The following is a 12,098-nucleotide window of genomic DNA, read 5'->3' as shown; positions in this document are numbered from 1 at the left end:
GGGGGGGGGAGGGATAGCTCAGTGGTTTGAGCATTGGCCTGCTAAACCCAGGGTTGTGAGTTCAATCCTTGAGGGGGCCACTTAGGGATCTGGGGCAAAATCAGTACTTGGTCCTGCTAGTGAAGGCAGGGGGCTGGACTTGATGACCTTTCAAGGTCCCTTCCAGTTCTAGGAGATAGGATATGTTGGGCCTGATTCTCAACTGCTTTGAAGTTGTGTACCACAGGTGTAATTTGCTACCAAATCATAACTCTCCACTCACACCAGTCGTAATTTTTACATCTATTTTACACTCATTTTGTATTGATATAAATGACCAAGTTAGGTATAAGACAGTGGAGAATGAGGCTATTAATGTGTGGCAGTACATAATGTGTCAGAAAGACGACTATTACATATGGGTATTATGACTTCTGTGTACAAAGAACTATATACAATAGTTTAAATTACTTTTATTTTAGATTAAGTATCACTTTTTGGCCTTTTGGAAAAGATCATGTGTATTTAGATTAAACAAAATAACAAAAAACAAAGAATAAAAAAGCATCTCCATTGGAAATATAGTGTCTCTTCTATAATAGTCCAAACTGAAAACAAATGGATGCCTGTTTCTATAGAAAAAAGAGTTCTTATAAATGTAAAGGTTCAGAGACTGATCTTTTGAGAGAATCAAAGGAATTGGATTCATAGTATTCCTGGACTGAATGGTAACAGGAAGTACCAGAAAGCTCATGAAAATGTTTCTCATAATATTTCCAGGCCAAAATTGGAAACCTAAGAAATTTGGATAGTTTGAATAAGGAGATTAATGGTGATAGTGGTTGGCAAACTGAAAAACGGAGGCATCTCATATGACTGACACACAAAAGATGCTTTGGTGAAGTTGAAGAAGATTTGCACAGGGGAATTTGGCAGCTGAGTAAAGAAAGGCTGACCAATTCTCTGTTTCATAACCTCAGGCAATTATCACTGCTCCTTCTTCTTCACCAGTGTAGATTTGACTTTCTGTGCAGCAAATTTGACTCTTATACAGAGTACCTCCAGCACCTGCCTAAGGAGTTAAAGTAATTCTGGGAACCTGAGAAAAAATATAAGTCTTTCTCTAGTTATTCATAGAAAACAGATTTCTTACCCGTCCCCTGTCTCGAACTAACAGTGTCTTTAAAGGAAAAAGGATAAATTATTTTCTCAGATATGTGAGCAAAGTTCCCATGCATCTGAAGGTGGTCTGGCCCAGTTTGTCACATTTTTCGTATTCTTTAAATTCCTAATCCCTTCAGATTCTATTATATGAATTTTCAGTATTGTGGGTGCTGTCTGAGAGCTTTCTAAATGAAACAATTAAGCATATTCATACTAACTGCAATTTATTTTTTAACATATTCTTGCATTGAAATTTCTGGCTTTTTTGTTACCTTATAAGCTCTTTATACTATATTTCTTTGGTGCTTTTTCCTCCCCTAATGCTAGTACTCAACATTTTTGATCAAACATATATACTGTATGTTTATATATCTGTAATTGCATTATTATTGCTTGCTGATATTAGTGAGCATTGTGAGAGGGCTTATTTATTCCTTTTCCTTTTTATGCAATACTAACTAAAAAGTTATGTTTTGTAACTCTGATGTAGCCAGTATCTCAACCAATGTTTCTTGTTCTCACTAACAAAATACTTACTGTATCCAGAGAGGCAGATGCTCTTAAGTCTTGTAAAAATCCAACCTCCAGTAGGTGGAGGAGGAAGCTTTGGTCCTTAATACCATAGACACGGTCCAAAAACAGCACCATGGGTGCTTTATGGTCAGGACAGAAAGTTGCAGACATGTCTGGCTCAGTGACTGTACCATCTTAAAAAAATAAATAAATATTTAATTTCTATTTCACACAAAAAATGCAGCTCAGCTCAAAATCTCCTAACAACTTTCCATTTTCATATCTTCTAAAAAATTCTAATGTATAATAGAAGACAACAAAATTATAGGATCAAATTCATCAATGAACTAGGCAGCTGCAACTCCAGTAAATTCAATGGCGTAGCATGCATACTTGTGTTCACAATAAAATTGCCTTGTCTCTTGTTCTAAGCAATCAACAAGTATAAAGTAATTTTCTTAACATAACAATACAGAACTATTATCGAGAAAGAGAGACAGTTAGACACTGCAGAAAGATTGGTTAGAAATTGTAAAAGGCAATCAGAATATATTTGTAGAGTCACAGCCCCAGAGCAAAACATATAAAGGCATTCTTGCTCAGTTTTTTATAGCCCCCTTTTACCTCCTGTGATGGGAGGGCACGGCGGTCCTAGCCACTGTATAGATGGAACCTGATTGGGGATTATTTGGCATTGATTAAGGAAAGGATGATGACCTGCACTGTACAATTTGTTGATAGGTACTCCCAGATATTTTCTGTGAATTAACTAAATAATTGCTTCTTGTCTTTCTTCTGGCATGGCCAGACAATGTAGCCAAGGGCTCCCCTAGTGCACGTGGTCACAACTCCATTGATTTAGGTGGAGATGCACTCACACTAGCATTTAATTTAGCCCAAAGTCCATAGAAATTATAGCAACAAAAATCTTCTGTATATCTATTTAAACATTTTTGAAAAGTCTGCACAATGGTAAACTGAAGTTACCTTTGTTAACTGTTGATAGCTTTAGTGGTATACTTATAATCCCAACCAAGTCTTCTGTTGGCACAAGAGAACGAAGAATTGACCTGATTCGAATAGCTTCTCCTTTCCCAGTTTGGATAAGCTGTTGAAACATGATCATACATTTAAAATAAGATATTTAGTTAATTGAAAAACATTGACAAAATCTAATTGATTGAAATATTAATACTGAGGGTTTTGTTTGTTTTGTAAATCACTGTTAACTCTCCCCCCGCCCCCACACAGTATATAAAAGGGAGGTTCCAGTTTTCAATCACTCCACCCTTCTTGCCTGTCCCAATTTAAATGGGATGTAACAGATTTATGAAAACACACTTAGGCAATGACTACACTAAAATCACAGGGTTCAGGTAGACACACCAAAGCTAGCTTTTATCTCACTAGCTTGGGTACCAGAGCAACAAATCCAGACCTTTAATCATTTTTGTTGCTCTTCTCTGGACTTTCTCCAATTTGTCCACATCCTTCATGAAATGTGGCACCCAGAACTGGACACAATACTCCAGTTGAAGCCTAATCAGTGCAGAGTAGAGTGGAAGAATTACTTTTCATATCTTGCTTACATCACTCCTGCTTATATATCCCAGAATGATGTTTGCTTTTTTTGCAACTGTGTTACACGGTCGACTCATATTTTGCTTGTGATCAACTATGACCCTCCAGAACCCTTTCCACAGTACTCTTTCCTAGGTAGTCATTTCCCATTTTGTATGTGTGCAACTGATTAGGTGCATAATTACTATAAACTTCCAATGGGAATTGGGTGCACACTTGCCCTATGTGCCTGTGAAAATCTTCCCCAGAACGTTTATTCATGTAAACTTATTTTGTGTTTAGGTTAGATATTTAGACTATTTAAAACACCCAAACTGATTTTCCTCAAACTTTTCAAAACAGTTATCGTTGGCCTAAGATCACACAGGGGAAGTTATATGTTCTAAGAAATGGTTGAGAAAGTTATGAGCAAATGAAAAAGAAGGCTAAAATTAAAAAAAATAAATTTGAATTTATTTATGGCATTTGCTATGGCAAAACTTACAATGTAATGTACATTCATTTACAAATTACCATCTTTTTCCCACCATAGAGATGCTTCCTATCTAGCATCAATATCAGTACAGTTTTGCAAATTATTCATTGCTGTTTGATGAATTAAATGCAGACAAGCTAATCTTTATGTGAGTTGCCACATAATCATTGGCTTGCATTAGCAGCTCCTGCAAGGTATGCTACAGGACAATAAAACTAATGTGGTAAAACCAACTAGCAAGTGGGCAGTTCAGTTGTCAGTAGCTTCCAAAGTTTGTTTTTATCGAAGAATAATTAACTCTATTCCTTAAGTGTAGAAATTATGGGTTTTTTAATTTCTCCTACATTCTACTTCTATCCTGAAGACTCACATTTTATTTTCAACTCTGTACAGTTACATTTAATCAAATCTTTAGAGATCAAGAAGAACATTCAGAGCATCTATGATTTCTTTCTATCCTATTTATAAGGCATCAGAATCACCAACTGACTTACCATATTTGGGGAGGCAGTGCTGCCTAGTGGATAGGGCACTGTACTGTAAGACTTGTAAAGTGAAATCCTAATCTTCCTGAAGTCAATGGCAAAACTCCCATTGACTTCAGTGGAACCTGGATTTTGGCCCTGGGTTCTATTTCACAACTCTCATACCGACATGCTGGCTGAACTCGGATGAATCACTTCACCTTTGTGTTTCTCTATGTCCCCTTCCACCATTTGTCTCTTACCTAATTAGATATTTCAGGGCAGAGATTACCTTTCAGCTCTGTGCCTCAGTCTGGATCTCTACACACTATTGTCGTACAGATATAATAATAAAGGTCCTTGGGTTCCAGACTACTTATTCAATACATGACCCTAGGCAAGTCATGTAATTTCATTGCATCATAACTAATCCAGCTATAAAACACCGTATAAAACCAGGTCCTTCAAGCAAACAAACCTCTTATACTTCATCTGAGTTAAGCTGCCTAGATGAGCAGTTTTACACTTATACTCACAATACAAGTCAAGGGAAATACTGTGATTCCTTTATTAGTCCAACACATATGCTAATATCCAAAATCTGGGCTCAAGTACTAACAGTTTTAGCAATAAGTATAGTTTTTTATATAATGTGTACTCCGTATAATGTCACTTGAATGGATACAGATATTTGTAGCTCGTATATTTTACCCAACTCCTTTTACTTTTATTTCTGAGCAAGGGAGCAAAGCCACTTACATGCATTTCTGGTGCACAGCGTCCAAGTAAGTCTATCAGAGCTGAATAAAATGACATAATTGCATTGCCCATGTGCACAATCTCTTCTTCCTCCTCTTCTTCAACACTGCTGAAAAGGAACCAAAAACATGTGAATATGTTGACTGACATAGGATAGCCTAAAATAAGGTTGGATTTTTCGTTAGAAGGTGACTGTGTAAAACTTTAGACTGAAGCTCCTACTGACTGAAAGCAGTATTTATTGACCTATTTCTTGTGTCTGGTCACATGTCAATTTCTTCTACACTAAGAAATACATTTATTATTCACTTTTTCTTCAGGTTTTATTGTAGTCTTATTTTATAAGTTAGCCCAGAATAGGTAGGAAAAGTCTTTTGTGTTTTCTGTTTAAAAATTATTTTTCATTAACTCTGTAGCACGTTCCCTGTGTACATTTTATTTGAAAAGTCAAATTATAAATTATGTACCCTGTTCCACATCTGAAAGTTCACACTAATACTTATGTATCTAAAACATGTATCGGGTTCTCAAGTTTGCTGTTCAATCATACAGAGAATTATTTGCCCTAATTTAGGTCCTATACATATTAAGTTAAGTGATAGATCCAATGTCTCTTTGCAAAAGACAGTTACCTTTTCCGTAACTGGTGTTCTTCAAGATGTGTTGCTCATATATAGCTCAGTGGTATGAGCATTGGCCTGCTAAACCCAGGGTTGTGAGTTCAATCCTTGAGGGGGCCGCTTAGGGATCTGGGGCAAAAATCAGTACTTGGTCTTGCTAGTGAAGGCAGGGAGCTGGACTCGATGACCTTTCTGGCTATATGAGATAGATGTATATATCCTGAACTGGGGCCTTCATTACATTTTTTGGGGGGAGGGATAGCTCAGTGGTTTGAGCATTGGCCTGCTAAACCCAGGGTTGTGAGTTCAATCCTTGAGGGGGCCACTTGGGGATCTGGGACAAAATCAGTACTTGGTCCTGCTAGTGAAGGCAGGGGGCTGGACTTGATGACCTTTCAAGGTCCCTTCCAGTTCTAGGAGATAGGATATCTCCATTATATTTTATATCCATTCCATATTAGGTGTGTGTGCTCGCCACATGCACTGGTGCCAGAATCTCAGAATGCCTGAGCAGTATCTATAGGGGACCGGCTCTGGCGCCCTCTGGGGTGGCGCCCACATGGTTCAGTAAAAAGGACGCTGTCGGCTCCCCCCACTCTCAGTTCCTTCTTGCCGGAAACTCTGACAGTGGGGAAGGAGGAGGGGTCATGGAATGTACATGAGCAACACATCTCGAAGAACAACAGTTATGGAAAAGGTAATTGTCTTTTCTTCTTCGAGTGCTTGTTCATGTCCATTCCACATTAGGTGATTCCCAAGCAGTACCCCTGGAAGTGGGTAGGGGTTCACGGACATGTAGATTGCAACACAGCTTTGCCGAAGCCAGCGTCATCTCTGGCCTGCTGAGTGATGGCATAATGAGCCATGAATGTGTGGATAGAGGACCACTTTGTGGCTCTACAGACGTCCTGGATAGGGATGTACACCAGGAAGGCAGCTGAAGATGCCTGGGCTTTCGTTGAGTGGGCTCTGACAATCGGCGGTTGCAGAACCCCCGCTAGGTCATAACACGCCCTTATGCACAAGGTGATCCAATTGGAAACGCTCTGCGAGGACACCAGAAGGCCCTTCATCCTATCCGCTGTAGTGATGAAGAGCTGAGTTGATTTACGGAAAGGCTTGGTACGTTCTAAGTAAAAAGCCAAGGTCCTTCAGATGTCCAGGGTGTGAAGACATCTCTCTTCATTGGTCTTGTGTGGTTTGGGACAGAACATCAGGAGGAAGATGTCCTGGTTCATATGGAAGGTGGTCCCCACCTTCAGCAGGAAGGCCGTCTGGGGACACAGCTTAACCTTGTCCATGTAGAAGACTGTGTAGGGCAGTGCTGAGGTCAAGGCTCTAATCTCAGAGACTCGTCTTGCTGATGTCACCGCCACCAGGAATGCGACCTTCCATGACACATGTGGAAGGGAGCAGGAGTCCAGCGGCTCAAAGGGAAGGCCTGTGAGCCTAGAGCAGACCAAGGTAAGATCCCACTGTGGGACAGGAGTCTACACCTGCAGGAAGAATCTCTCGAGACCTCTCAAGAATCTGACCATCATGTCATGGGAGAACGCTGTCTGTCTTTGGATTGGTGGGTGAAAAACAGAGATGGCCGCGAGATGCACTCTAATGGAAGAGTGTGCCAGGCCCTGGTTCCTCAAATGAAGCAGATAATCTAAGACAGATTATATGGAAGAAGAGATACCATGCTCGGACGCCCAGGAAAAAGAGATATCATGCTCGGATGCCCAACAGGAAAACCTTGTCCACTTGGTCAGGTAAGTGAGTCTGATTGAGGGCTTCCTACATCCCAGGAGGACCTGTTGGACTTCCTCCGAACAGGTCCACTCCTCCAGGTTCAGCCACGCAGCATCCATGCTGAAAGTTGGAGGGATGTGAGGTTGGGGTGTAAGAGACGACCATGGTCCTGTGACAGCAGGTCCGATCAGTTAGTCAGGGGCCAGGGAGGGGCCTCTGTCACTTTCATGTGTGTGCCGACCCAGTGCTGGCACACAGATGCCTCAACCACAAAGGAATTGGGGGCTGGGTGGGAGTATAAGTACTCATGCCCTTTGGTTGGCACAAAGTACTTGCTTTCAGTCCTCTTAGAGATAGGGGCCAGGGAAGAGGGAGTCTGCCACAGGGCATCAGTGATTTTGGAAGCCCCTTCATGAAGGGGTAGAGACACCCTGGCAGGAGCCGAGGATGTCAAACACAGAGTCCAAGGGCTCTTTCAGTTCCTCTACCTGAAGTCCCAGGTTGGAAGTGACTCTCTTCAAAAGTTCCTGGTGCACTGTGGTGTCATCCTGAGGAACTGGGTGAGAGGGCCCCGTGATAGCCTTGTCTGGCGACAATGAGGACGATGCTGGTGCCATGGGAACCTCAACGTCCATTGGTGGTCCAGCCTGGGTCCTCCTGGACCTGTGGGGTCTTACCCCCCAAAGCCTCGAGCACTGGAGCGGGACAGGATACTGAGGCTGCTGGCCTCTCTGAGGCTCCCAACAGCAACCGGGCAGCCTGGGGTTCCCCAAGGGTTCCACGTGTACCATGGCCCCAACCACTGTGCTTGGGGCCATGGGACAGGTTTTGGTGCTGATGATGTGAGCAGCACCGTTGGTACCGGGGCTTGGGCCACAGTCAGGGAATCTCGCTCCATGCTGAAGCTATAAGCGGAGTGGCCGGTAGCAGGCAACCAGGATTGGATGGAGTGGTGGCTCTTGTCTGACCGGTGCTGGTCGCTGCGTCTTGAAGCCGACCTGTCCTAGCGAGATGGGCATCTTGGTTGGGATCTCTGGGTTCGATGGTGTTCGGTGGATCTGCGGCAGACACCCAGCGATCCATGCCTCATGCTACTCGACCGGTACTGGGATATCAAATGGGACCGGAAGCAACTACGGGTCAGTTGCTGGGAGGATCTTCCTGAGTAGAGCGACCTCTTTCTTGGAGATGGGCAATGACAGCCCGGCGATTGGCAGACTCTGATCCCTGATCAGTCCTGTGATCGGTACTGGGCCCTTGGAGATGGTCGGGGCTGGTCCCGGAGTTCTTGCCAGGTGGCATGTGCTCAGAGGATCTGCGCCAATCTACCGGAAAGGTACACCTCGAGTCCCTCGATGGGTGCCCCCGGTGTGGGGACTGAAGGCTCCTCTGAGCCTGCCTCTCTAGTCCTGAGGCGTGATGGCTTCGGGCGGGCGAACGCTCGCAGGACGTCCCTCTCGATGGGAAATAGTGCCACTGAGATGGGGACACATGCATCGAACCCAACGTGGGTTTTCCCCGAGACTGGGGTACTGCGGGAGCCGGTGTGAGTGGCACTGGGAGCGTCAGGATCTTCTGAGCTACTTGAAGGGCTTTGGGCGTTTACGGCACCTGAAGCTGGCCAGGGCCAGCACCGCTATCTGGAGTCTTAGGCGAAGTATGGGATGGGCTGCACCACTCAACTTGAGCTGGGGCCTGACTTCCCGAAGGGGAGTTGAGCTGCCTGGCACGGGTCTTGGCTCACCCACAGCCCTCTCCTTTCCCTTATGGGAGGTAGGAGATTTTTCGCTTTACAGACTTTTTTGGCTTCTTGACTGAAGCCTTGGAGGGAGATCGGTACTGGCTCATGGACGGTGCCAGCGGAGCACTGTGTACGGAGGCCATGGTGCTCGGTGCAGAGTTGGACTGCTGCTCTGGTGCTGAAATGAGTGCCAACTCCATTAGGTACACCTTTAGATGGATATCGTGCTTCTTCTTCATCCTAGGTTTGAAGGAATTGCAGATCTGACACTTGTCACTTATGTGCCCTTCACCTAAGCACCTTCGGCAGCTGGTATGTGGCTCGCTGATGGGCATAGGCCATTTGCAGCGATCACAGGGCTTAAAGCCTGGGGACTGGGGCATGCCCTGTCCCCTGTCTGAGTCCCGTTCGGGACTATGAGAATTTCAAGAACTACTACTAAGGGTAACTAACTGTAACAACAACTATCTACTACCATACTACAAGTTCTACAGAGTTCGAACGAACCAGAGAACAAGACAACGCTAAACAAAGAAGCAGACATTCCAGCACCATCACTGGTGGCAAGAAGGAACTGAGGGTGGGGAGAGCCAGCAGTACCCCTTATACTGCGCCATTCAGGCGCCACTACAGAAAGCGCCAGAACTGGTCCCCTATGGATACTGCTGAGGCAAGTACGCATACCTAATGTGCAATGGACATGAGCAAGCACTCAAAGTATAATAATTGTTTACTCTTCAATTATGTTATTAGGATGCTGTCTACCATCAATCAAAGAGGAGTTATCAACTTCTAATTGATTTGTAAAGTCAAAAAACTACTGCACTTCATGTAAATGTGAGTGTGGTCATAGACAGGAGTTTGCTGACAGGAGGATTCTGTGACAATGACCAATTCAAAAATGTACTCTACAGTGTGGTTTAGAAAAAAATGTCCATTGTTGTAGACAAATGGAAAGAAACTTCAAGATGTTTCTTACATTGAGATTTTCAAAACAGATTTGGGGATTTAGACAAGTATCTTTCAATCTGTTGAACTGCTTTGAAAACCTCAGCCTTAAACTTTTCTTTCAGAATTCCAGAAGCAAAAACATTTATTCTTTGTAAAGTATTCAATAATGCATAGATTTTATTGAATCTCTGGGGCAGGGGGGTAAAAAGGGGCCAGATGGGGTCACCTCTGCCCCCACATCCAAGAATTGTGCAGAGGAGACATCACCTGCACCACACTTGGGCACTAAGACCTATCAGGTACCTTTCTTTCCTCCTGCCATGTGGCCTCAGGGAAAAAACTGCAGGCAGGAACCAGTCAGAAACTCCAGGTCAGAGCAGAAGCAGACAAATCAGGGAGCTTCAGACAGACAGAGAATGTCGTACAATTTTGACGGGACTTTCTGAGCTCAGTGCTCCTTGGCTCTGTGTGTGTGCTCTAACCCTCTTGTTCCCCACAACCCTCACAATCTCTTCACCTCAATTTCACACCATATCTGCTCCTCTACCCTATTCTTCCCTGCCCTGTCCCCTATATCCCCTTTCCCTTCCATGCCCTCTCTCCCTTCACTTTTCCTTCCATTTGCTGATCCCCTCCTAACTAAACCCATCATAAAAAGCAATCATAGAGCTAACATGAAGCTTGCTGTTATCACACTGTTCACTCTCCTTGTGTGTTATCCTTCCCTGTCCCCTCTCTGTCTGTCTTATCAATTTACACTGTAAACTCTTTGAGGTAGGGACTGTCTGCTGCTCTGTGTCTATACAGTGCCTAGCACAATGGGGCAAACATGGTTAGCCATTAGGTACTACTGTAGTATACAAGATTAATAATTCAGCTAATGAAACATCAGCATTTGCCAAAAGAGCATATAACATTTACTTACACTTCTCTTATATAGCACTGAGATGGAAGGTCAAGAGTTGGGTTCTCTGAGATCTTAATAGCTCCTTGCATAGCTGCCAGCAAACCATTTCCTCCTTCTCCTCTAAGAGCTGGCCCAAAGCATTCTGGGCGTCGAATAAGGAGCTTGACAACAACACTGGCATTTTCCTCAACACTTTCACCTAAAGAGCAACAGGACATGTTAGCCTCTTATATAAAAGCCAATACATTGTTCTGAAAGGCAACCACTAATTTATGCAACAGAGGGTCCTGTGGCACCTTTAAGACTAACATAAGTATTGGGTGCATAAGCTTTCGTGGGTAAGAACCTCACTTCTTCAGATGCAAGTAATGGAAATACATATTTATTATTATTTACGAAACTCTCACAGGGAAAGAAAGAAAAAAAGAAAGATCAGTATTGCAAAAGTACAGGAAAAATCAACACCACTCAGTTAACCAGCAGTAGCTATTTACTTTTAACTGGGAGCAACGGGAAAGGGAAAAAAAAATATTTTCTTTCTGTTTCCTGCTTCTAGCTGATAGATCATTTCCTAGCCAGTAGAGTGGATTTTTCCAACACTCCCCTCTATGGCCTGGTAAACGCTCCATATCTGTGGACTGATCCCTGCACTTTGATGCACCACCCAAACACTCCCAGATACCTGGGCATCCACCCACTCACCTTCCCCATCACCTCTACACACCCTGCCTGCCTCCCATCTGCAGCTACCCCTGGTGGGTGTATTGGCCATACTCTGAGGTTTATGGTTATGTGCACATAAAGTAGGGTGATTTGCACAGCAGGTCACAGGTGGAGCTGTGCAGAACGTGGCAGCTCTGTCAACATAGCAAATACAATAACGACTGGCCCAGGGCGCTGCTTGCTTCGGATTCAGACCCGTGGGGTTGTAACCAGGCTGATCACCTGTCCCTTACTGGGAGCCTGAATCAGGCCAACCGAGGCTGCCCTTTGTCCCTTATGGAATCTACCTCCCTGCACAGGATCAGACAGCACAATGCCAACGGAGGAGTTTGCACACTGATCCTTGCCATAAGCTTTGTCCTGCGTGTTCCCTCGCACGGCCCCTTTCCTTCCTTGAACCTCGTTCAGAGGTCGCACTGCCACAGCAGCCGAGGGAAGCGATCCAGCCCGGCTTTGCCAGGAGCCAAACGCATGACTCGGC

At 43.9% G+C, this 12,098-nt stretch overlaps 1 protein-coding gene across 1 annotated transcript in view; it reads right to left on the bottom strand.

Moving 5' to 3' along the window:
* RYR3 (ryanodine receptor 3) overlaps positions 1 to 12,098 on the bottom strand; it is a 563,198-nt gene that overhangs the window by 210,624 nt on the left and 340,476 nt on the right. Inside the window, exons 47-50 of the mRNA XM_034768994.1 lie at positions 10,913 to 11,093; positions 4,936 to 5,044; positions 2,644 to 2,764; positions 1,681 to 1,850 (exon numbers count right to left, since the gene is read on the bottom strand). Of these exons, the coding sequence (XP_034624885.1) occupies positions 1,681 to 1,850; positions 2,644 to 2,764; positions 4,936 to 5,044; positions 10,913 to 11,093 (581 nt within the window). The remainder of the gene's footprint in view (positions 1 to 1,680; positions 1,851 to 2,643; positions 2,765 to 4,935; positions 5,045 to 10,912; positions 11,094 to 12,098) is intronic.

This window comes from Trachemys scripta, chromosome 4, assembly GCF_013100865.1.
Source record: "Trachemys scripta elegans isolate TJP31775 chromosome 4, CAS_Tse_1.0, whole genome shotgun sequence".
In the NCBI taxonomy this organism is placed as follows: Eukaryota; Metazoa; Chordata; order Testudines; family Emydidae; genus Trachemys; species Trachemys scripta.
Note: the sequence above shows the minus strand (reverse complement) of the source record. Positions and strands in the feature narration are given on the sequence as shown.